Source organism: Vanellus vanellus (assembly GCF_965231255.1).
Source record: "Vanellus vanellus genome assembly, chromosome: 2".
Taxonomy (NCBI): domain Eukaryota; kingdom Metazoa; phylum Chordata; class Aves; order Charadriiformes; family Charadriidae; genus Vanellus; species Vanellus vanellus.
Window position 1 is genome coordinate 117906742 of NC_138906.1, and position 27404 is coordinate 117934145.

Genomic DNA, 27404 nt, shown 5'->3' on the forward strand with positions numbered 1-27404 from the left:
TTCTTTAAAGGGGAAGATGTGTTATCCTCATCCAATATATTGACAGGTGCAGTTATTAACATACATTTTATTTTCTATGGGGAACACAATGTTCTTTGGAACCTTCCTATGTATCTTCAGGCTTTAAACATTTTAATGAGTGTGTATTCACAACACAGGTAGTATCAAATCACACTATTAACTCCTCTCTTACCAATAATTGGCATGCATATTGAACTCAAAATAATCCTAGTGCTTTAGGTCTGATTTTCCAGTGTCCTGATAATGTTACAGTGCTTTAGGTGTTTAAAGATAAGTTCTTGTTCATGATAAAGGTAAGCATTCCACTTTCCTGCACTGCAAACCTTGACTGCCTCCAAATGAGCACCCAGAAAACAAGCCGCAGAAAAAAAATCCTTGAAGAAAACTCTGGCGTGCACGACCTCCCCAGCACTGCGCAGGGCTGAGTGGGGCCTGAACAGAGATGACTGTGGCTGCCCTGAGCAGTGGCAGCTCCGAGAGCTGACTTAGGGGCCCAGGGTACGGCACGGCCCAGGCACTCCCAGCCTGAAAGCCACTGCTACATCTGATCCCTATCTCACAGCAACTACAAACTGGAAAGTGCAGTGCAATAAGGTGCAATTCCTAATAACAGATGATATTGAAAATGTAATGGCAGGGTAAAGAGAAACGTAGCACTCCAGGAGATGTTTAAACTAACATACACACTATCCCCCATTTCAGTGTTACCCATTCCATTTCACCAGTTTTCAAACTTTATGCGTTCTGGGTCACTATGAATGTACATCTGGGGTAAGGAAAAAGAACAAAACTCTAGTTGCATTTTTTATTTTGGTAACTAGTACATAAAAAATTCCCAGTAAAGTTCACCAGCTCAGAGGGAAGCTGAGCACCTGCTGCCTCTCCTCTCACAGGAACTGCATGATTGCTGACTTGCTTTTGGCTGCAGTCTCGGTGGATGCTGATAAATCCTGCCTGTGAGAGTGACAGAATCCTTTTCTTATTAACCAGGCTGTTTTGCTACAGTTAGCTACTCTTAGCATTTTCTTTTCCCATTTCCTTCAGCAGGAATAGGGAGGCTCGAAGAGGGGATGGAAAAGAGCAGATTTTGGCATTCTACCAACATTAATGAACTTTCAATGCACATCTCTTGATGACTCTCTGACACTATTAGATGAGTGTAGGAAAAATATTCCTGTAAGAGGAATCACTATTGACAAGGGTAAAAGCTAAGCAAAATAAAAAGAGCCAGAAAACGTGGAGCTGTAGAGAATATAGCAGCATGCTTATGTTTGTTGCTTTTTTTTTTTTTTCTGGATGGTAAAGCTGATCATTGGTAAAGATTTAATAATTATTTTTTTCCCCTGAAATATCTGTTTGCACAGTTGAGATCGTAGGCATTACTTTTCCTAACAGTAGAAACCTTTGGATGAATTTGTTATGCAAAGTATAGTTATTCCTGTAGATAAGCACCTTGCTTACAGTAAACAAGCGCCAACATCAGTATACCAGAACACACAAACTGTAATTTGCATGTCTAGACTTTATTATTACAGCATTTTAGTTGCAACTTATCCCAGACATACGAGTCAATGTAATTTTACACTTCATTATGTCTGCTGCTTCTTTCCCAAGCAAAATCAGCATTTAAAAAGAATTGCAGAATTTCAGCATTACTAAAAAGCTATGGAAATGGTAGTATGTGCCAATCTGTAGAGCAAACCCATTTTTTCCACAATCCTTCCCTCTTCCTACTAGTCATTATCTATTCATAACAGGTTTTATGCTATTTTTCAGATTTATAAAATACGGAACTCCAAGATATGACTTTTTTTTTTTTATTAAGAAATTATTCAAGCAAGAGTTTCTGAACCTGTAGACGTAGCCAGTTACACATAATGAGAAGCAGAAAAGCAATCCAAAACCTAATCTGGATCTGGAGAATGACCTGACTATAGGCCTTTTCTATTACTTTAAATTTCCTATAACTACATATTTAAGAAAGATATGTTTAATCATCTTAGTATATTATTTCCCCTAGGGGTATGTGATAGGAGATTTAAAGCAGGTCATAATTGTCCCTTGTATTGCTTTGCAAGCTAACAGTCAACGTGACTGGTGATCTGAAAGGTGGTCTTTAGTGTGCTCCAGCCTCAGCTTTGAAAATTGCTGACACTTCTGCTACAGCAAACTCACCAGAGAGGAACTTCCTGAAATTACCACATCACCTACTTCTATTTATCTGTACTTCCCAGCTCTGTGACCTTCTAAGGACATAAAATCATTCACATGCAATTTGTCCTTACTTAATCCATTGTTCTACAGGCCTTGGAGGATTACCCAGGGAGATTTATGGACACCTAACTTCACGGCATGCACAAACAAAAAAAAAAGCTCACCCCAAAAACTCCACCAACAAAACCCACCCCACAGTTTTTCATCTTTTGAACAGGGCTCCCCCCCTGCCCTGCCAAATAAGTGGGATTTCTGCAGCTCCAAACCTGCATCATGAAAGATGAAGCAATCACAAGGCAAGCTCAGGGTGGTGGTTGAATAATACATATGAATTAGGCTACTACAGCAAGCCGTGAAAATAAGGGAATGAGAAAAAAATATTTAATATGGTATTTACTTACTCATGTAGAATAGTAAAAAAATGTTTCAGAGTCCCCCAGGCGTTACATTGCAAATGCACCTTGTGCTAGAAGCTGTTGCAATGTCTGAATGCTTAGAAAGACATATAAGCTGCCGTCAGGAGAAAACACCATGCCAGTCGTTTTCAAAAGGGTCTTTCCATAAATTACTTTATTTCTCATTAAATGAGCACAGAGTCATTACCATATTAATAACAGATATGTTTATTATTACATATCCATCAGTGCGGCTTTCAATACCACTTGAAACATGCAAATCGTCCTAAGGACGAATCAGTTTTCCAGTGCTTCTTATTTAATACACAACTGCAAAGCCATTATAAATTACTGAGGAGGTATTTGGTTAAGAAATAAAACAAAATAAAACCATACTGCCCATACCATGAATGTATTCCTGCTACAAAGCAAGAGTCTGACAGCATTTACTGAAATTCCTGAATTACCCGGAGCTTTTGTGTTATGCTTTTTTTTTTCTTGCATTGCCTACACATCTCTTGGCTTATGAAACAGAATCAGTCTTTCTTTGTAAGAGGAATTTGCATTCAAAGATTGTATTTAATTTAGAATATGCATCTAGCATCTACAATACTTCAACCAATTAAAATTCAGTAAAAACCACTGATATGCAACAGTTTTTTAGAGGTTTCCTTTGTTTAGTTTTAGATTTCTACATTTATTGACATGACAATAATACAATTATCTCAAATTAAGGCACTAAAAGGACAATGTAAAACCCAGTAAAAGTGTTCTAAGAATAATTTACATTTCAAACAGTGCATATATTTCTTAAATGTTTGTTAACTTAATGTATGTTATCCCTTAAAATTGTAAGGCAATACACTATACAGTTATAGAAATGATGTACCCCAAAATATGCTTCCAAACTTGGTGGTTCTTTTTACTGTTAGTTTCGAATGCCTCTAGTAGTAAAATAATTCAGTATGGCTTGGCAAAAATGCATAGATTAAAGGCAATTACTTGTTTTCCCCCCTTTACAAACCTGCTGAATCAGTATTTTGTAAAGCATAATGCAAAATATTTAACACTTTGATCCATTCCATAGTGGGTAGTTAGCATTAAGGCTGTTAAGAACTCTGCAGTGAAGGCACTGAAGTTCAAGTGATAAGGCTTCATTTTTAAGCTAGTTCTGCAGTCTTCAAGAGCACAACTTGGAGTCTTGAAAGCAATTGCAGTCCTTCTCATTGAGAAACCTTCCTCCTCTACTCCGTTTCATATGCTCATCTTGACATAAATATCCCCTTCACAGGGTAAACAGTCCTTTTCTTTCACTGATACGAAGAAAGTTGGCTGCATTCATCATGATTGACAGGCTTTTTTTAAAAAAATCCAAAAAGGCAGCACCTTTTTTTATACACCTAGCTAAGCTTTATTTGCTTTAACTTGCATTACATAGTAATAATTAATCTAATCTACCTTTAGGCAAACCCGCAATTAAACACCCTCAGCGTGCTTTTGTGCCAAAGCAAGGAGGAGACAGTAATAGCAATCTTAACCCTGAAGCCTGTGATAGTTATGTTGAAAGGAACAACAGCCCGTCTGCACTGCTCTGTGTGGTTAAAAAAAGCCCTGTTTCTCAGACCGCATCCCATGAGATTCCATTAAGCACTGTACGTGTGGTTAGCTGGAACAAAGAAGAAAACAGACAATTAATAACAAATATAAAAATTTGCTTCATAGCACTAGTGCATGTTTGCCAAAAGCTTCAGTGAAGAAAATACTTTATGTTAACAAAATATTTTTCAATTGGCATGGTACAATACTAAGATCATACCTATAAAATCTTCCACACACTGTTCTTAATTTCAAACAACATAAATGAACACAGAGATTAGACAGATGATAATATTACTGCAGCTTTACAAGTAAATGATTAAGAGTAAACAATCACGGGTGTATTCATGGCAAACACAAAGTGACCCTCTTTCACTTGCAGGACAAGAAAAGACACTCTGTAGGGCTAAGAGCACGCGCATGCAGTTGCCAGAGCTCATCTGATGCATGGGAGTTTTGTTTGTTTGTTTTTAAACATGCATTAACTTGATTGGGTGCCCAAGTCCAAATACATTAAAACAAAACACCTCAACTGTGCTGATACAATGTGTATAAATTAGCATACTATAAACTATGAAGTGTAATTTCAGATGTAGAAGCAGTACTGCAAATGCTAGCAAGTTCATCATGAAGTTCTGATTCATATTTACTAGTGACAAGTTATTAAAATGACAAACGGAACTTCAGATGAACTTATACGTGAAGCTCCTTTTAATGGGTCTGATACACCTCTCCATGAAGTCAATGAAGCGGTGACTACCAACTGCAAAGAAAGGTGGATCAGACCCTAAATGAAACGTACTAAAATGTCTTAAAGCATGTGTTAAAGCCTGTATCCATTCGACAAAATAGTTAATGCCTGCTTACATGGTAGGACTCCATCACAGAGATCAAATTCTGCTATACTGTCTGACAAGAGAACAATTTTCACATACTTAGTAAAAGCTACACATGTATCCCATAAAAATCATCATCTCTTATCTTACTCCAATGTCTAGGTAAAGAGGTCAGGATGAGAACTGCAGGGTGCAGTGTCTTGAGTTCAGAGAAGCCAATCTAACAACTCGTGGCCTCCTGAAAGGAAAAGGGCCCGCTGTTCCTCCACCTCATCACCTTCCTGACCCCAGGGAAGCACCCTCCTACTTACCTGTCCTCAGATTTGGCAATCACCGCACTTCTCAGTGGGCTGATTCCACTCACTAGCTCAGCAAAATAAGTCTACCTTTTTTTGCCAGTCAGGAAACTGAATTGTGGACCTTCATGGAAGGGTCCAAAATGGATCATTTCAAGCACTTACCCAGGATCCAATGACAGAAGAGCAGAGAAGGAAGACAGAGAGGGAAAATCCTCACCCTTAAGTAGCAACGGGCTGTCAGATTAGCTCAGCTACTGTGCAATCATCAGTTAAGTGTTCAGTATATAAGATCCATTGTAAATGTACTTAATAATCTAAATTTAAACATCTCGTACATCAGAAGTAAATTTTCCTAAAATAAATCCAATGCCTCTTCTTTCTAAACATACAGATGAGATACGTTGTGATATCAGGGCACAGGCTGGCCATACTACATCACAGCAGTGATTGCCTAGTTCATAGACACAAGTAGCATCACATTCATCTGAGAAAGTCACAAAAACATCCACAGTAAAACAGCTTGAAAGAGAAGTTCCTATCTGACCTTTTTCTAACGCTTATTTGCTCAGTGTAACTCTGAATCTTTTCATTGTTCGCTCGCATTGCTCTGCAGATGCCACACAAGCACCACTGCATTCCAGTCAACCCAGTGGAAGATGTCTGATGAGGACGGAGCGCGCCACAAAGTTGCTCAAGCAGCTCCTCAAACATCAGCAAGGTGCGGGGGCTCCCCACCTGCTCCTGACATGTCTCCATGCAGCACAACAGGCCAGCAGCACATACAATATGCTTCTTCCACCATACTCACTGCCTACAATATGCAGCGTTAAAACAGATTTTGCTGTAAATTAATTATACGTTCTCAGAAGCTATGGCACTATTAAACATCATCAAGAAGCAAGATTTCTAAGGTCAAATATAAATTATGTCATCAAACTCACTGATGGATTTGCACTCAGTCTAGAAGAGTAATATAAATGTTAACTGTTTGATTCACATCACAGTGTTAGAAAAATTCAAGTTAAAGAGAGAAGAGATAAGATACCACATGGGTATTAACTTCTGGAAGCTGGAAGATCCCATTGGGTGACGGAGAAAGGTGTGAACAGAGGCCATACGCTAGAGGAGATGGAGAAAATGTAAAGCTACAGTATTCTGAACAGCTGATCCAACCTGGTACTTCACCAGTGCAAGAAGACCACCTTCACCCTTCCTCCTTCCATTTTTGAGACACATCTGGTGCTTTCCAGACTCTTCCATGAACCACTGCAACCTCCTAACCCAACAGAAAACCACATATTTTTCTTTTGTGGGGTTACGGATGGGTTTGTTTTTTGTTGTTATGCTTTGGGTTTTTTGGCTTTTCTTTAGTGAAAACATTCCTGGATTAATTCTTTGCTGGAAAATCAGTTTACTGTGGTAATCTGTAAAGCATGAGCTGACACAAGATAAAGCGCAGGAATGTGCAGCTCTCCTCCTTTTGCTGCTGGTGAGATATTAGGCTCATTGTATCTCTAGGATCTTTAAAAAAGAGCTTTAAAGACAGTTTCTCATTTTTAAAAAAATTTCCATTCACTACTCGCATATTTCTATGATTCTCTAACACTCTCACATGACAAATGCCAATAGGATTAGTAACAGAAATTGTCTGAATCTCCCACAAACAGACCATTCCTTTAAGAGCTACTGTAAAGTTTCAAATATGTTTCAAATCTGTTCATTCTATAAGATATTAGCTGCAAAATTATTCTTGCTAAAGGCAACTCCAAACCAGCATTTCTATCAAGACGGGGTGAAAAAGAATCAATTAATTGATTTAAGAAAATGGATTTGGTCCCATAAAAGAATACGGATTAAAGCTTCTGTATTTTTCCAGTTAGCTCTAAAATGCCTGGAAAAAAGTTAAGATCTTGAAATGAAAAACCTGAGAAATCACATGGTCATGCTGGGGGAGGGAAGAATCTGTATACTCAATAACAGAGGATGATTTCTAAAATGTACAATCAGGACTATGATCTTCCAAGTGTTGTTTTAGATTATTCTAATTAATACAGCTTAAAGATGCACGTAAATGGTGTATTAAAATAATTCCTTTGAATCCCATTGGCTGGTTGGTTGGTGTTGGGGGAGTTGGTTGTTTTGGTGGGTTTTTTTACTGTCCAAGAATACTACCTCATCAAACAATTCTCAGTTAATTTGACATCTTTTTCGGTAAGCAGTGTTGACTAGCATTATTTCAGTGTCACGTTTTAAAAACTCTTTTAAAGTTGTATTAATGTATTTTACATTATTAGTTCCGTTGGGGTATTTTTCCAGAATTTACGGTGGGATGACCATTCAGTATTTAAATCATTCCACCTAATCCTTTTAATCCTCAACATGATATGCTTTTTCTTTCAGTCTTAGTGGTCCAAGACTCACTGAAAATTTTACTCATCAGTAACGGAGCTCTTTAACCAGTTCTAAATACTTCTGTTATCGTTTCTGTTTAAAAGGTCTGCTCTTTAGTAACTAGTTTCTAGAATCCTGATTACTGTTCAAATAAATGTAACACATGATGCACAAAAGCACTTCATATTTTTCTCAAGCACAGAACAGGAATATTCCTTCAACACTCCCACTGTAAATAAAGATGATGTTAAACAACAGCTATTAATTATGCATATTTTGAAATCAGCAGGTGTAATTTATATCCAAAAGTCTTAAAAGATCTGACTAAAGCCTACGGAATGGTCTAACATTTTTCATTAAATCTTGGAAAATTGAGGACTGAAGGAAAAATGAGTTTAGAAACACTGTAAAGCTTTATAAAAGCTTTTGGAAGATGGAAGAAATGGACATTTTGTAGACAAGACAAACAGTTTAACAAGATTCCATTGTACCAAGTACACACCACATAAGTATATAGCAAACATGACCGAAACCCCCTGAAATTAGCACTTACCAATTTGACTTTATTTGGTACAAGACTGAAGATGCTACTATTTAGTAAGCAAACTCTGATTTTATAGGCATTCTTCTTAACTCAGGTTTATCACTGTGTGCTTCTCCACTGTACTCACCCTTGTTTTCAACAGACTTTTACAGTGAAGACTGTACGGAAAAACTGCCCACTTCTAAGGAAGTCTCCCCACAAATCACAAGTGTTTCTGTGTTTCACAACTTCAGCTTGCTTAAGCACCAGTATTAAAAAATGTAAAATAGCATCGTGATTCAGTTATGTTCCCACCATTTGAACTGTAACTGGCAAACTGAGACTCTGTTCAGTGTTTGTGAATATGGCTTCTCCCCAAAATACTCTACTACAGCTACATGTTCTTAACTGCTGGTCACAGATTTATTTTTCCGTCCTCCTCATGCTGTTGCACTGATTATTACCTCTAACACAATACATGCCACGCAACATGCAACTGCCTGGTTGTTTGTATTGACAGCTTTGTATTACAAGCCTAAAGTAATTTTCCTGGATGAGATTATCTTGAGGCCCTTCACTGAATAAATTAGTATCTCAAAACTATGATCACTTCTCCTTTAGTGTTGATTATGGGAACAAGAAAATCAACACCCTTTGTATCTTTCAGATTTTTTCCCTACTCTCCTCTGCAGAAGGACGTTTCACGATATACCCAGTGTCTCTTTACATGCAAAAGTTTGCTTTTATTGCACTTTATGCAAGGAGTGTTTGCAGAAAAATTATTTTGGTAGCACTGCCACTCTTTCCCTACTGAGACACTACTTACCAATTCATACTGTTGACACAATCGGTTATTTTGGGGGAAAGGCACACACATACTGTATGAGGAAGCTAATAGATGTTAAAAATCAGCTTAGAGTAACCTTGCATTAAAAAAGTGTATTTTAAAACTGACCCTGGTTAATGAACAGGGTCACAAACAGCTTACAAAAACAACTGCTGGGACAGGAGAAGACAAGGAATAAGCAAGCAGGGAGAAAGAACAGAATTCATACTTAAGCTGCCTCACACCAAAAGAAATGGCACAACAACAGACTGAGAATCTGTAAGTTTCTCATTTCACCCCCATGTGCAGAAGACTTCTAGCTTATGCAAGCTCGATGAGTAAATCCATGAATGACTATGCAGATCATCCTTGCAATTAAATGCCATTGCTGATAAATCTACTGAGTCTTGCCTTTAAACGGGAAAAAATCCAACCAGCTCCCTCACATGCATTGGCAGGCCAGGCACTGCCATCTCTACAGTACCCTTCCAAATCCGAAGTACTGATAAATTTAACACAATAGCAGGAGAATTCTGTCTGTTCCTTCCTTCAGCATTTGAGCAAAGATTTAGATCAGCAGTTCAACAGTCATAACTATGGAATTATTTCACAATTTCATGTTAAATAAGATTTATAACCACACATTTTCTTAGTTAAAAAGATCTGTAGCTTTTGTAGTTTCTCACCTAGTTTTTCCAGAAGTATTTTTAACAACTTTTCGGAATGACTGATTTGCTGACGATCTTGTAGACATAGTTCTAGGAGAAGCACGAACAAAAGTAGATGGTGGTGTCTTAGGGATCTTCTTTACTAAATGAGTCACCCACTTCTTCTGTTCATCTTGACAGGACGCCAATAACAACATATCTCTTGCTGAAGTTACATCATAACTCACTGTAAGTAAAAGGAGGAATATGACTTGTTATCAAAATAGGAATCACGCTGTACCAGGTATGCCACTGGAAAGAACAATGGCACCTATATACCTAGTTGTATTGGAATTGTTTATGTATTTTTGGAAGACAACAAACAGCAGGGGAAATTATGAATATAGTTTCTTTCAATATTTGTCGCTCTGCATTCTTGATTCTAACACTAATATATAAAAAATGAGAAAACTTACACTAATTGCAGCCTTAATAGGCTGGAAAGTTGTGTGGCTGCCTTGTGGCTACAAGTACATACTTGTACTTTGGAGTACATACCCCAAATAATCCACTTCACAGTAGCATAGAGAAGAAACCTTTACGCTAATCCGTGAAGTGGCTGAAGAACCATTCTTCCAGGTCTTAGCACAGCTTGGACATGCAGTCACTGCATTGTCCCTAATGCAGGCCACGTCTAAGAGAGAGAACAGTCTGGGAACCAAGGAGCTGCCCAGTACTTGGGGACAAACCTCTAGGGACCCTTGTGCTCTCAGGACCCTCAGCAGAGCCACATCAGTTACACCACCAAAGGCCTCCCTACAGAGGCTTGTCACAGCTGCCTCTTCATAAGCAGTGTTAACAGCTTAGTATTTTAACAGCACCTTTCACATCTAAAATCATAAAACTAAAGAGTAGAAAACTTGTAAACTAAAGTGCTTTTATTTGCCTTCCATAGTTTAACAGGTTTGGCTAAACACGGAGAGAACACAGAATGAAAAAAACCACGAGTGTACCTTTGCATGGTGCAATTAATTCCTCCTTTTTATCCAGGTGGTCTCTATGGCACTTCACATGGCATCTTCGACATTCTAGGGCAGCAGGGGGTTTAAAGACATGCCAAAGAGGTTTGGCACAGGCCTCACAGTTGGCTGGGAAGTGGTATAATGTTGGAATAAATTCATGGCCTTTGTGATTTAGAAAATTTGTCTTCTCTGCCGGCTGTACTGGTTCTACCTCCAAATCCTTCCTGCACTCTCCCTCATTAGCATAGAGAATCTGAAAAAGAATACTGCTGTGTTATTGTTGAAGCACTACGTATTTTTATGTACTTTTCAAAGAAGCCACCGAACTTTTTCAAGAGAGTTAAATAGAAATGAGAATACACTTCTTTTTACCTGGAATATTTTAGGAATTTCTTCAGTTTCAGCTCTATATACATCTCCTTGAGTTACAGGCCGGACATGGAACAGTTTACTAGATTAGAAGAAACACGAATCAGGAAATTCTTAAAGGCTATGTACGTTTTTTAAAAACAGTTATTAAAGTGCTTTGAAGTTATTATATATCTTGTTTATGCAAGCAATACGATATACTTCGAGGCTGCAATACAATTTTAGGAAATAATTCATAAGCCATACAGATTTTGTTTTGGTCTTACCTGGGTGGACATTTCATAGCATGGAAAGAGGGTTACCTTACAATGGATTCAAGATCCATCAGAGCAAATTTACCTAGGAAAAAAGCTTTCAAATGCTTCCTCAGAACACTGGAAAGTCTGATTATTGCTAGAAAAGCTTATTGATAATCCTGGATGGAAGTAACCATATGAAGTATAGTACTACTTGCTAACTTTTTTACTAAATCATGTTATCAGTTGATAAACAATCAATTGCAGAACATCACAAAAGGCAATCTGGGTCACCAGCTGTTGAAAATGCTCTTCAAATTGGAACAAACATCATCTTATACTGGGTCAAGACTGCAAGTTCACCTATCCCAACATCCCTTTTTCAACAGTTGCCATAGCAGATGTTTATGAAAAGAGAATAAGAAACAACTCAAAGAGAAAATAACTCTTTTCCTAGTTACGAGCAACTGGCAGCTTAAGCACTTCCTGAGTTTGAGATTCCTTCCAGACCACTGTATTTGTTAGTCACTGATAGATTATTCATGAACTTTAAAACCTTTTTTCAATTACTACTCTACAAGGTCCCATAATTTCAATCAGCTGTTCAAACATCACACTCAGTCATGTATCAGCGATGGGCTTCAGTGATATTTGACACAATTTTCCTCATGTATAACCAATGTAAAGGGATCACAATTAATTTATTTTGTCAGTCTAAACAGAAACCACCTGGAAAAGTTAGAAATGCTTTGGGCTTGATCAACACTGATCCTTTCTCAGGCAGCAGAAAAAAGGTATGAAGCAAGGGGAAAAGACCTAAAATAAGACAGCCAGTTCCCTATCTATCCCAAAACTATCGTGCCCTGCTTTAGAAAGCAGCTGTTGAAGCAACTGGAAAAACCAGTCATTACACTGAATCATAAAAAAAGGTAGCATAATACGTAGGTTCCACTGTCTCTGACCCTCCTCTGTCATAATGAGACAAGGCTCTTCATTTCTGTAAATTCAGACCAGTGACTACAGACAGTCTGCACTTGTGTATTTAACTTTTCCTCTAACTTTTAGCAATAGTAGGACAAAGAAAAAGTAGTATCTTCTGTTAACAGCACCCTGAAATACAGATAAACAGACATTTTCCAACTAGTATGGGACATTAAAAATTATTTATGGAATCTTCATTCCAAGCTTCTAGATTTGTTATCAGTTATCTCAGACACAATGCTCTTTTGCCAATTTGTATCCAAAACTAACAGTAACTTTACTTACTCTATATCTAGTACCATGGATGGATTAGACTGGTCCTTGTCCTTTTCATCATTGTAGAACAGTATCTTTTTACTGCTCACCACAACATACTAGGAAAAGAAAGGGTAAAACCAAGTTAAAATTACATTTTAAAAAGCAACATCTATCCTACTGTACTCCCATATGCACATAAAAAGCCTGATTAAATTAAAGGTTTTAAACTAATATCAGGAAATATTTAGATCATCATTCAGGCAGCTATACTACTGACAGCTGTGCAATGCTACAAGCTGCAGTGACTGTGTATTGTCACTGGAGCACCCTAAAATGCTTGTGATGACTCTGCAAGTCTATCTGTACACAAACTCACAAATTTCAGTTGCTACTGGCATGTTACTCACTGTACTCACTGGTACTTCGCACCGAACTACTGGCAGGCTTACAGAGATTCTCACAGCTCCAGCTAATTATTTCCTACACTTTCAGTTTAATGGACTGGTAAAATAAAGAACAAAAATGAATCGGTAGAAACAGATGTCCGACACACATTCACTGAGACAGTAAGGCAAAAGTGGAGAAAAGAAATGGACATTCTTTTGCTATGTGTCACTTTAAAGGTCAAACCACACAGTTTTTTTCCAGAGCGGTAAAGATGTTAAAGAACAGAAACATTTGGTAACGTGTTGATTAGTTTCTTCCCCAAGTGTTTTAAAAGTTCTTGCTCAAAATCTGCATGTTATTACATTATACCTTTCCCATGCCCTGAAAAAGTGGAGTGCTCCAAAGTGCATGGGATTCTGGGAGAATAAGCAAGAGCTACTGGGAAGGCGCTGTGAATTTTAGAGCAGGACTGGACTGCAGGCCTCATTTCCAAGAGAATTCCCAAATGCTGAGTATGCCTGCAGTGTCTGCCCATCCACCCCAAAAAGACCAAGGATGCTGTCCTCAACCTAAAGTACACAGATGCCCTTCCAGTGCTGCTCACAATCACACAGAATTATAAACATTTGTTCATATGACAGGAAAAACAAAGTAAGCTGCTCAGAAAAAAAATTTCGTGACCCACAGGCCAGTTAAGATCAAACACCTCTAAACTAAGCACTTCCCAATCCAACGTCTTTGCAAAAACTGTCCATAACCATAAGCTCAGTGACAGCAGTGGCAGTTCCCTCCCCTGTAGTTTCAAACGTTTTAGAAACAATGTATTAAAACCTATGAGGTACTAAAGAGGATTAAAAAGACGTAGACTGACTGCGCAGTCCATATTTAGCTCCAGATTCAGGTATAATATGACCTAGAAGTAGGGGAAAGGTCAGAAAAGCAAGAGGATGAATATATGGACAGTTCATCTTGAATTCCAATTGCCAGTAGGTAATTGAATGGGCTTCTGAATGAAGATTTAAATAAATGGAGTTTACTCCTCCTACAAGAGGAGGCTGAACCTCCTCATTATACAGGACTTTAAATCTGACCTCGAAACCTGAATATGAAAGTTCCCTTAGCAAGTTTATAGAATAGTGTTTTAAAAATGTGTTGCGCAAGCTGCATGCTACAGTTGTACATCTCAATTACTGAAATGCACCTAAAAAAGCCACAAAGAGTATTTTCCCCCCTGACTAAAAGGGCACTCAACCCCTCCGTCAGGATTCTTTAATAGAAAGCCAGGTCAACTTTAACAGGTACTAAGTTGTAACAGTGTGACCTCTTGTGATTTTCCTCACTGAAGAAAGAGTCTGTGCTTGAATTCCTTTGATCTGCTTCAACAGGAAGCTAATGCCTTCTTTGCCTTTGAAGTACGCACCTCTGCCTTTCACAGACAAAAGCAAGGCCTTAAGATGACTACTGTAACAAATGCAAATGCAAATTCTGACTGCAATGGAATTCAGTTATCACACTGTATACAAGTATCAGTGAAAGAACAATTTAACCTCACAACAGAAAAGTTACCTACAACAGCCTCAATATCCTGTTGTGAACATACAAAATAAAAAAAATCTTCTGACAGTAGTTCTGTTCTACAGTGGGTTTTTTTTGAAGGATATTTTTATCATCTCCACTTGGGATGAAATGAAGTTCCAGACAAAAATATGGCTAACCTATTTTAGTGTTAGCCTGAGGTATAACCCAACTGTTTCTTCTAAAATGAGTTTTCCACACACCACTTTGTAACTTAAGCTAAATGACTTGGAGGGCATGAGGCAAAAACATCAGTGCTACTGGCATTTGAGTCAGAAATCACAGAATCACAGAATGGTAGGGGTTGGAAGGGACCTTCGGAGATCATCTAGTCCAACTCCCTGCGAAAGCAGGTTCACCTACAGCAGGTCGGACAGGAACTCATCTAGGCAAGTTTTGAATGTCTCCAGAGAAGGAGACTCCACAACCTCTCTGGGCAGCCTGTTCCAGTGCTCTGCCACTCTCAAAGTAAAGAAATTTTTCCTCATGTTCTTAAGGAACATCCTGTCTTCCAGCTTGTGCCCGTTGCCCCTTGTCTTGTCGCTGGGCACCACTGAAAAGAGTCTGGCCCCACCCTTGTGACACCCACCCTTTAGATATTTATACACATTGATGCGAGTCCCTTTCAGTCTTCTCTTCTCCAGGCTAAACAGACCCAGGTCTCTCAGCCTTTCCTCATAAGAGAGACACTCCATTCCCACACAGTTCCCTGTCTTTCTTGAACTGGGGAGCCCAGAACGGGACACAGTACTCCAGATGCAGCCTCACAAGGGCAGAGGGGGAGGATGATCTCCCTCAATGCAGCAGCTCAAGTTGTAACAGCTCAGGCATCAATCCAATTGCACTGCTAATGCATTTTTGCTTTCCTTTTAATTTGAGTTAATTTGGGTGTGCCTATGTTTGAGATTGCATACCTTCGACCAACCCCAAAACTGAAAGTGCAGGAGAATTTGGAACAGAAGCACCTGAGGAGGCCGACTACAAGCCAGTTTGTTTTAGATGCACTACAGTTCAGCCAACAAAACGCACATGTAAATCAACACGGCCCCTCACTACTGCGTCTCACTGGTTTGAACCTCAGCTAGTTTAAGAAACTTTATCAGCATGACTCATTTTATGACAGAGGCATCCATCTGTAGCTCAAATTCCTTGAAAGTGCAAGAACTATAATTCAAACTAGGAAAGTATGAATGGAGTAACTGCCTAAAATATCTTGAAGGAACCAAGTATGCCCATAATGGGCATCCCTAAAGAAGCTCAGATACAGTCTTTCACTGGAGAAGCTGCATTTATCAGAAGTTTAAAATTTTAATCACCAGAGGATGCAAGAACAATCTCCATTTCTAGAAGACAACCAGAAAAGGCTGCTAGAGGTATTCTGACAGAAAAATTATGCAGTATTTTAGATAATCCACAGCACAATAAAGCTACATGACTTGTGCCTAGGCAGTCACTTCTGTTCATGGACACTGCCGAAAGTCTGACAGCAACCTAGAGAATCAATTCTGGAACAACAGGAGTCAAGCAGCCTTAACTATCAAACAGAATAAGTTGTGGAATATATTTACAAATGGGTGTGTTTCATAAGACACCTGAAGAAAATTCAAACACTATTGGTGTTTGACTCAAACATGGCACATGAGGAACATTCTTGACCTTGCCCTCTAATTTCCTGCAGTTCTGCTAATAGGGAGACAAAGTGCAATGCAAATAGAAACCAACTGAAAAGCATTTGAGGTACCTGTAGCAAACCCCAGGTTCCAAACTGCAGCAAGCAAGCATTTGCAATATGGCACATATTTGCGGGATTGCTCATACTGCCTCTCATCAGAGGGTCTGGGAGAATACTCTAAGTAGCCATTAGCTGAAATAGGGCAGAGCGTAACACTCGCTCTCTGCAAGCTAGGATGAATAGGTGGTGGTTTTAACTTACAGACGCATCACCAAAAAGGTCTGATATTGATGTAAAAATAGGTATGTCTAGAACTCAAAACACTTCGATTGTATAAAGAGGGTCATGTTAGCCAACTGAAAAACAGAGTACTTCAAAGAAGGAGCTCAGCAGCTAATGGCCCAATACAAACACTTCAGTGCTTCTTTGACATGAATTAAATCCTTCTCCTTTAAATTTCGTAGGAACCACTTCTAACACTTGTAGAATGTGAACATAAACAGGAGCATTTGAAAAGGATCTTTCAGCAGGAAAGTTATATTGAAAGTGCCATGAATAAACTGAATAATTTCCAATACTGGTCTTTGAATATAAGTAAGGAAGATGCAGGGAAATAAACTATTTCATACAAATTGCATGCAAAATTTTAAAAAGTCTAGTGACCACGTTCACTTTTGCAATTTGTTATATTAAATGATGTTCAAAGATGGGAACTGGAAAGCCAGAAAACATAATCAAAAACTGATTCTAAGTTTCTAGGCACCTCTATTTGAACATCTGAAGTTTCAAAGAACCAGATCATAATCTCTGCAGAGGCGAAATAATACTGCTTTGTTTAGAGTGGGAATTCCAGCACAGAGGTCCTGTTTCTGAGACTAAACCAGTACTTTTCAAGAGAGACTGACCATTTTAAAACTAAGGGAGACATAAATATCCTTGGAAATCGTGTGTGGCAAGTTACAGTGTGATGCACTCTTCCGTGGCCTTCAGAACATGTGTGGTATTCCCTACTCTCTGCTGTGAAGTTGTACAAAGAGCTTATTTTTCAGTAACAGGATTATGAAGAAGCTCACTCAAAGGAGAAATGGGATTTTTAATGATTCCAAGATGCCCATTGTAAAGCATTTCCTCACCCACCTGTCGTGCACAATGTTGTTACTAAAGATTTCATACTGAACTTGAATTTTCTTTTTTTTTTTCTCTTCAATAAAGTAATACATATACACTAAATTACTCTAATTATTTTTTTTTGTTTCTTAAATGTGAGCTGTAAAACCAGTTCACTGTATGCCTAAAAAACTTTCCAAGGGAGTTGAAGGAAAAAATAAAAATCATTTGTACCTGTTTCTTCCAGCCATGCCGCTTTATATTTCCTTTGTTTGGTACTGAAAGCCAACCTTCAAGTCTTGATTCTGGTTGAAAAAAAAAAAAAGAATATGAAATAAGTTTATGTATTTATAATAATAAAGCAGACTAGCAGAAAAGCAAACTATTACTGGAAAGGAAGATGTACTACATGCAGTAATAGGCAGTTACCTATTTAGCAAAGCACAATAAAAAGCACAGCTAAATAAAATGAAGATATAAGCATTTACTTCATGCTTCATCACAAGCTAACACTTGATACAGTTACTGCAAAATAAAGTGACTCTGTTTTGCTTGATGCCAACATCTAACACTGTATGTAAACAGTTTGCAAAGAGCCAGGCAGGAAAGACTTTGCTTTGAAAATGTGTTACAGCTTAAACAAAGGAGGATTAAGAGGTTTTCAATATAAACATAATTTAACATTCACAGGGGCTATATGAAAATACTCAGCAGGAAGATGCAGCAAGTAAAACAAACCATATCCACATTTTCCAAGGGAAACAAAAAATGGAGAGCGCACAAGAGCAAGCAAAGCTACACGGGTATCCCATTACTCACAGAAGATAAGCATAGGAGATAAATAAATAAGGAATGCAGGAAGAATCAACTAGATATAAAGAATAAGAGACAAGTGTTTTATTCAAATTTTCAGTGGACAATTTTGCAAAGAGTAGTTTAATAACGTATTTTCCTACCACAAAACTACTGTAATATATTAACAATTATACAAAGAAACGTCACAGGAAAATTAGCATTCTGCCTAACGTGAACCATAGATTTAGAAAACCTCTCCAGCTAACCAATACTGTTTTTTGAGAGATATTTTTTAAATTATGAAGTCATGTAGTAGCAGTGAGAAGCTACTGTGATTCCATTAATCTGAAATGACACCGTAAAAAGTCTCACAGTTTTGTAAATGTGAGAATGAAGTAATCAAAATTACACTCCATAATTATAAATTTATTTTACAATTGAGAAAAATGTTGTAGATTTTTTTAAATGACTGTAAAAATGTGATTTGTAAAAAAAGTGTCAGAGTACAGAAGTAGAGGCAATAGCTAATGTGTGCATTCTTTACAATAAACTTAATTGGCAGCACTGAAAACTAAAAAAAACATTAAATTAAAATTTGCTGAAACAAGCTCCACAAGTATTAATGTAAGAAGGAGCTACTGGTCCCTTTTATCCTTCAGGGATAACTCTCTGTGAGGTGTAGCCCAACAAGCTCTGAAAATACATCCAAATATATAAGACATATTGTCCATACACTTTGTTATGTAAAATTACAGTGAGACTGATGGCCTAGCCTTTTACAAAGCACTAAAATTAGGCATAAAAAAACCCTTCCTGCATTAGCCTTAAAGCATACAATATTTAGAAGTGGACTACACTTAAAAATATAGAATCATTTCCTAACATTTCTCCACACGGAATAACTTGAAAATACTAGGGGATCACTGAACTATTGAAATTTTAACTGGAAGAAAGGCATGTTAGCAGAACTCCTTCCAGTAAGAAGTCTTCCTGGAAAAATGAAGGAAATTTATATTTCCCTGCCTCTCTCATATCTGCATAAGAATTGCAGGGCATAGGTGTTGCCCCCCCCAGACCCCTCCCCAATTCTTGATATAGAGTAACTTTGGAGAAGGAAACCTATTTCCTTCATGTCTGCAGGCAACACAGATAATGCTTATCCTATTTTGAATACTTTGATTAATTTTTACCTCAAGAGAAGATTCTTCCATTTTTAGAAATATCCTAAAACTTAAGTTCTCCATTGCAAAATAAAGTGATTAACTGCTAATAAAGAACATGGTATGGACAACTGCAGTTCAAAAAGAAGTAGTACACATCTGTGGAAACTATGGCACCTGGAAAGACCCAATAATGATACATTTTAAAAGATGCAGCAGGTACTATGCTACTTATAGGGACAGTGTGAGTAGGAGCTTTTCTAAGTTCACTTTATTTCAGAACGTTCTGAAAGAAATTTCAAAGGAAGTAGAAAATGGATGAACTATTACAAATGAATCGGTTGACATTCTTTTCTATCTACTACAAATCTATTTTAGTGAGCAAATTCTATTTGCATGAGAGATGATTTCTGAACTGTGAATAACATCTTCCAGTTGAAAATAACAGTTTCTGAATGTACTCCTTTTCAAACCTAGCATTCTTCTGGAACCCAATGTACTCTTCTTGAAATGGTAGATGAGCCCTTTCATTCCAGTCTTGCCACAAACGTTTGTCTCAAGTAATATTTATAGTGCATTTTAATTTCCCTTGACAGAGTTAGCTAGCACAACAGCAAATGCTCATCTAGCCATATCACAAAGATTTGATCCAGAAGAATAATATTTATGAGTGTTCTGATTAACTAATTAAGAAAATATGGGCTATCTAGACTATGAAAAACAATCTTCCATTCCTGTCTTTAAAAGTAGGCTCAAAACTATTGCCTGACTTCCCTGTATTTTGGAAAGAATCCCAGAATTGATACTTCATATTTCCAATCCAGAAAATCCAAGATAGGCCTCAAAAGTATCTGATGGCTAGCTGGACCTGAATAGAATATGAAGAAAGAATTCCATGGAGGCTACAGATCTTATAATTCTCTCTGAATATGTATTAAAATGTGGATTTGCATTCTAAACATCTTCATGGTTTGTATTCATATCGCCAGGATTCGTTGTGATTCAGTATGATAAATGTGAGTTCTAACAGTAAGTCTTCAATAAAATCACACAAGACAACCATGACTGTACTGATTTATGAGACTTTTTGTTGTTTTGGAGCTAAGTAATACAGGCCTCTTCATGAGAAGCATAGCCTCTCTTTCCGGTGTTCAGAAGAAATTCCTACTCCTCAGACTCTTCCATACTAACCAAAAACGTGGAGATTCCACCTTGCTAATTCTTTCCAGTCCACCCTTACCATTTGATTCTGTCTTTCCTCAGATTGTGTCACTATAATTTCATGTCGATCTCACCAAGGATTGCTGGCTGAATCTTGCTTTGAGGTTTATTCAGGTTCTGGCTACTTGCAGGTATTTCAGAAAGTCGTATCTGTGTCTCATATTCCAAAAAACCTGACGGCTTATTAATGGTCCACTTCTATTATTCCATCCTATCTTTGTCTAAAACATGATTTATAACATACACCATAAAATACTATGTGCTGCAGTTCAACCTGTAAGACAGCTCAAAGGCTTAAATTATCTTGCCAATCAGATGAAAAGAACTAATTTGCAACAGGTTAAGTGCCTATAACAATTAGGAAAAAAACCCTTACGTTCCTGATCATGTTTTGTCTTGACAAAGATGAATTCTATTTACAATTATGTAAGTATTAAGACTTCCCAAGTCCAGCCGGGAGGAAGAGTCATTCCAAAGGCATCATTAAAAAGCAAATAGTTCAGTCGTTTCATCAAGGGCTTCATTTAGAGACATCAAGTGAGACAATCAATAATCAGGAGGGAGTGAGAGCTAAAAAATATGCCTAGAACTGACTACAAGGAAAACCTTCCTCCAAATCATGTTCTTTCCCATCTAGTGAAGCAAAACACTGAGAATAGCCTGGATTGTCTAAACAAGTCAATCCCTACCTTGAGAGCCACGTAAGTTGCCCTGAGAGCTACCAGAACTTGAGGGGGTATTTAGCTCAACGACAGACAGAAACCTCCAAGTAAGATGCAGCTGTACAGTGTGTTACCATGTGATTTTTCTGTATCTACCTCCAAATACAGAAAAACTTCCTTAATTTTTTCTGAGTATTAAGAATTCATTTTAGTATTACCTTGAGTTTATTGAAAGAGTGCAAAGCCTTCTGACCAAAATTTTACAAGATGCTCTTCCTGTCAATTATGCATTCTACTCTTGTAGCCGGTAGCCTAAGCTCCCTGATTCGACAAGACACTACCCATAGCCTGAACCTGTCTGCCGTGCGGGAGGACAGCTCAAAATGCCTGAGCACCAGGGGTGTCTCTGGAATTCCACCAACATTACTATCTCACTGTTTCATACCAAGTTTTTTCTCAATTAAACCAGAGATTGCCATGACCAGAATTAAGACCGTGGAATCATTCTTTTATACATGTTTACATTATTTTATGTTTTCATTTTTTCCTTGGTGATGTTTTTACTGTTACAGGAAACCAAATAAATCATACCATAATTACTTATTTAGTAATTCCACCATTTATTTGCCTTAAATATTGTAAGGAATGTCTTTGCCTTAAGAACAAGTGAATCAGCTAGAGAATCTTACTGACTACTCATCAGATCCACCTCTTCAACAAGATGCTAATTCAAGGTGCTCTGAAGGAATGTCTACGTTTGGGCTACAGAAGTGATGGGAACTTAGCACACAGTTGAAGACAAACAACTTCATATACAACTAAATTGTAGCAAATGAACTGCTGTGGCATGCCACCTTCTGTTTTGAAGGCTAATTACTTGGTTTGCAAAAAATAACTATGCGCTGGATAATTTCCTCTTCTGTGGCAAGTGGCATTTCTAGTTTGAAGACTGACTTTTTTTTTTCCTCCTTATAATGCTAGTGCACTCCTTCTCTGCCCTCTACTTAGCTCTTTGACAAATGTGTGAAATCTCACTATGCTCATGTCACTTAATCTCTTTTAACTGCCTAAATTCTTATTCAGATCGTGATCAACTCAGAGCCTCCCTCAAAAAAAAAAAAAAAAAAAGCAGCATATAGGGACACAATCTAAATCTAGAGAATTCCTAATAATCATAGAATGGTTTAGGTTGGAAGGGACCTTGAAGATCATCTAGTTCCAATCCCTCTGCCATGGGCAGGGATACCTCCCACTAGACCAAGTTGCTCAAAGCCCCCTCCAGCCTAGCCTTGAACACTTCCAGGGATGAGGCATCCACAACTTGTCCAGACAACCTGTTCCAATGCTTCACCACCCTCAGAGTGAAAAATTTCTTCCTGATATCTGATTTAGATCTACCCTCTTCCAGTTTGAAGCCATTATCCCTCCTTCTATCTATACATGTCCCTCTCCAGCTTTCCTGTAGGCCCCCTTTAAGTACTGGAAGGCTGCTATAACGTCTCCCTGGAGCCTTCTCTTCTCCAGGCTGAACGACCCCAACTCTCTCAGCCTGTCCTCATAGGAGAGGTACTCCAGCCCTCCTATCGACCAACTCCAACAGGTCCATGTCTCTCCTACGTTGGAGGCTCCAAAGCTGGACGCAGTATTCCAGGTGGGGTCTCACCAGAGCGGAGTAGAGGAGGATATTCATCTCCCTCAACCTGCTGGCCACGCTTCTTTTGTTACAGCCCAGAATATGGTCAGCCTTCTGGGCGGCAAATGCACATTGCCAGCAATATCTATAATAAACATATATACTAGAGGTCCTACCTGTAAGATACATTAACACCAGCAGCATAACTGCAGTAAAAATCAAAGGCATGTGTACAGAAAAGGGCAAAAAAGAAGACAAGAGAAATGAAAGGCTAGTAAAGGAGAAATAGTTAGAGGGGTCATAAGTATAGAAGACAAGGAGGAAGATCATAACTTCCCAGTAATTGTGATGTCCTAATAAACAATGCAAAAGTTACAGCTGACTTGAAAAGATCTTGCACATACTGAAGGATCTTCCCCAGAATTGAAGCAGCAGGTCATACAGGCAGAAGCCTGACTACACATGTCTCCAGAGGTAAAACTGAAAATAACATACCTTAATGAGGCAGACAAAGAAAGAGCTTACTCCTCGTCTTCCCAAGATCTAAGAGACACCAGGGTCACATTGACATACTATTGCCCTTAAGAACAAAACAGGGAAGGTGCCTATGCCCAGATGGAAACATTGGGTGTTTTCAGTGTAATAGACAACAGCCATTATGTTGAAAATGGCTGAGAAGGAAAGTGAGGAAGTTCAAAACTACCCTTTTATGTAGAATAAATCTAGTCTGTTTTCTTGTAGAAAAAATTAAGCTCTCAATTTACAGGAGTTCAGAAATTTTCAACTAAAAATGATGAACTATAGTGTTCTTCATTTAGGAGACAGTATTAAACATAAGGCTTGATTCCAAATAGTAATTTGAGGGGAGGAAAAAAACACTCTAATAAGTAAAACCCCTCTGATTTCTTTTTTATCCCAAATGGAATACACTGAGAATTAGTTATCTAAGAGAAAAACTCCTGAGAAGTACTGACAGTTCAGAAATACCAGAGGGAGTTCATAGCAGCTGCCAGCTCAGAAAAAAAAATGTTCCTTCATCAATCTAATAGGTCTAAGAATTCCCAATATCGAGTTTCAATGAAAGTTTGGCCCAGAAGATATTTTTGAAAGAAGTAAAATAGACATTTACAAGACAGCAATTGCTTGAGGGTTTTACAGATCGAACTTCAGAGTGCAAAAGGCTTCTCGGACAGAATGGAAGTTATGAAGAAAAGACTATATCATTATCCAAATGCAAATCTACTCTAGAACAGAATTCATTTTAATATTAACTAAAAATGAAAATCTAAAAATATACTAGGGGAAGATAGGACACAAAAATAGATACAGAAAGGAACAACTACAGAAAAACCTAATACTAAGTCTCGTAACCTACCTGAAATTTCAATCACTCTAAGATCCCTGGAAAAACTCTAGAATGTGACAATCTGAGCAGCATGAAGTGCATTAACAGGAAAAGAGACACCTAAAATGACTTTATTTACTTTTATCTGATTACACTGAGGTCTTAAAATACCCAAAATAGTATTCTGTTTTCATATGTTTGGATATAGTTTCTACAATAAAAATCAGTCCATAAATCTGTAAGACAAGTATTTATTAAGAATTTCATGGTAAATTATAAAAATTACTTAACTATACAAAAAAATAAACCTAGCTCCAACATATGGAAATTGTTAAACACAGCTTATTACCACTAAATGTTTTTTTCTTTATCTAGAGATACAGTGGATCATGTGAAAGTACTGATTACACTTTTCAAATATTGGGGAGTGGGAGGGACGAATCACTAACCAGTGTAACAGTGGGTCTCAAAAGATAGTGCCTGGAATTGACACTACATGGAAATGGCCAACTACACCATATTATCTGTTCTTATCTCTACTAAATCAGAGTACTATACAACAATAAATGCGTTATGGAAATTCTTACAATTATTTTTCACATTGGCAATTATTGCCACTTGTCACGAAGGTGCTACATAACTGTGAGTAAGAACAGAAAAGATCAAGGCAATTTTGCATTCAAGATATAAAATACAATCCCGATGTTGTGGAAGTGCTGGCCCTGTATTCTATTCACAGGACACTGCACATTGTACTCACTATATTCAAACAGCAGCAGATGTAAAAATACTCTTTCCACTAAAATGACCAAAAATTATGCTAATGCAAAGCCATACAGTGGAGGAGTGACATGAGAAGAAATTAAGACTTAAATATAAGCAGCTAAGCTATGCAATAAAAAAAAAAAAAGGAAGTGGGAGATGTGACATAGAAAGAGACAGACAGAAGATTTTAAAAGGTAGAAACTTGTTTGAAACGGTACCTTCCAAAACTATGTGTATGCACGAAAATCAAGTAGTTCAAATATGCTTTTCTCTTACCTGAAAGATTTCCATCTGTTTCATCTGGCTGGAGACTAGCAACACTGGTAGAATCCATTCCTTGCTGGAGGTCCAAAATTTTCCTTCGTAGTTGTTCTATGTCACTCTCTTTACTATCCAGCTGCATCTGGAGTTCATTCCTGTACGTAGATTCTTCTGCTAGTTGCTGTATTTATATAAACATGCATAGTTATTGTGACACCAAAAATACAGCAGCAAAGTATTCTGAAAACAAAACTCATTACTATTTTTTTTACTATCTCTAGATACTTTTGATAGCATTAGCATAAATCAGCCTTGGAAAAAAGTTAAATATCAAAGATCCAGCAATGAGTTCAAGTACAAAACAGTCTGATTAATCTATTAAATTACCATTTGTTTTGAAAAGGACACCACCTACCAGTGAAATAAACTGCATAAATAGTATGCTACACAGTATTCAGTTTTTTAGTCTTCATAATGTATCAGTAACTTCCACAGTTAAGAATTTAGAAAGAGGAAATGAATGAGAACAAGCACAGCTACATACTTGTCAAATTTTCTGCCTCGCTAAAATTCTGTAGCCTATAACACCCGAAACAGAACTTGTTATTTTTTCAAGTAGAGTCAGAGCTACACATTTTTCCTGCAGAAAGAATTCCACAATGTGACAAAAAAATAAAGATTATTTTACCGCTTGCATTTCATTGACCTCCTTTTGGTATTTCACTACCATCTGATTGAATTTCTCTTTTTCTTGATTAAGCTCTAATTGGAGCTTTCGGTTTTCCTTCTCTTTCTTCCTCAAATCTTGCATGTTAGCTTTCTTTCTGTCTATTTTAAAATCTTTGCGATTCATTATCTCAGCCAGTTTGTTGACAGCCTGTTAAGAAAAAGGAAAAACAGTAAGAAAAATTATATATGCCAGCACGTTTCATACAAAACTTCTAAGTTCTAGCTATAGGATTCAATCAAAAAAAAAAAAATCTTCAACATAAATGGCCCTTACTCATGACAGAAGTAATACTGAAAAGTACACAGCATCATAACTTATTCTTTCAACTGTAAATATCAACAATGCACATTATACACCATGGTTAACATAAACTTAAAGGAACTAAAAGTTAGTTGTACAAAAAACAATTAATTGAAAATATATCTGATATGCAAAGTAATTATTGTTATTAAATTGCATAAAAGGTTATACCTGTGTCTTCAGAGTTCTTTCTGTGCTAATGCTCTTCTCATAGTGCATTCTAATATTATTGATTTCCTCCTCTTTTTTCATTTTGTATTCTGTTAAAATAATATTCGACTTTGAGATATTTTAGGACAGGGTAAATATTTCTAAGCTTAATCACTTCTACAATTGGGATTTTTTTTTTCTTTGTTTTCCTGTTGTATCACTGAATGTGCAAAATACAGTTTGCAATGATAAAGGTTACCAGTTTAATGCTACTGTAATGATAGAAAATTACCAGAAGGATATATCAGAAGGGCACTAAGATGAAATACTAAAGCCAACATATGTATTTTTGTTTTCGAGGTGATGACTCAATTTGTTGCCGCTCTTCCTTCGTGTTTGTACTACCAAAAGTGTTTCTGCAGTACCAAAAATTATTGTCAGTACCCACACAGATTAAGACTGATATGACTGGACTCACATTCAGTACAGGGGAAAAAGGCTTTCTCTAAACAAGGAATGACTCTGTTACATTTCTCTCACCCCTCTCACACACCATCTACTCAATTCTACCAATCTTTCTATCACACCTCCAGTCTGCTGATTTGGTCCCAAAGTTTCTAGAAGTATGCATTTCACTGATACAGATTTCTCCATCAAAACTACAGTTAAAAAAATAACTTCCAGGTGCTTAAAAGTAACAAACTCCATAAACTAAAAGAATACTGAAAACTGCTTGCTCACCCAATCCCTGCTATTACGGAAATGCAGAACTAAGGCAAAATATTTTTGTATGCCTTCCTGCCTAGGCAGTGTTTGCAACAACACTGGCAACACAACCTATTAGGCCTTTACTCTCATAGTCAACAGATATTAAAGCATGCATTCCAATTTTATAATGCTTGCTCAAATGCAAAACCATGGCAGTGAACTGAATAATAAAGTAACTTCCCACATAGTCAGAATGCATGTAAATAGAATGCCAATCCACTGCTATGCATGAGATCACAACTTAGATTCGGAATCTGAG

The 27404-nt window shown here is 37.5% G+C and overlaps 1 protein-coding gene across 2 annotated transcripts in view; it reads right to left on the reverse strand.

Moving 5' to 3' along the window:
• Window positions 1–2763: 2763 nt before the first annotated feature.
• ROCK1 (Rho associated coiled-coil containing protein kinase 1) overlaps window positions 2764–27404 on the reverse strand; it is a gene marked incomplete at its 3' end in the record, with an annotated part of 95270 nt that continues 70629 nt past the window's right edge. The window contains exons 20-28 of one of the 2 annotated variants that reach the window (XM_082479989.1): window positions 26399–26487; window positions 25886–26074; window positions 25213–25378; window positions 17590–17660; window positions 12642–12730; window positions 11143–11221; window positions 10762–11023; window positions 9788–9995; window positions 2764–4296 (exon numbers count right to left, since the gene is read on the reverse strand). In XM_082479989.1, coding sequence (XP_082336115.1) covers window positions 4293–4296; window positions 9788–9995; window positions 10762–11023; window positions 11143–11221; window positions 12642–12730; window positions 17590–17660; window positions 25213–25378; window positions 25886–26074; window positions 26399–26487 — 1157 coding nt within the window. Of the gene's footprint in view, window positions 4297–9783; window positions 9996–10761; window positions 11024–11142; window positions 11222–12641; window positions 12731–17589; window positions 17661–25212; window positions 25379–25885; window positions 26075–26398; window positions 26488–27404 lie in introns of those variants that run through there. The other variant, XM_082479990.1, reaches the window with a different exon arrangement.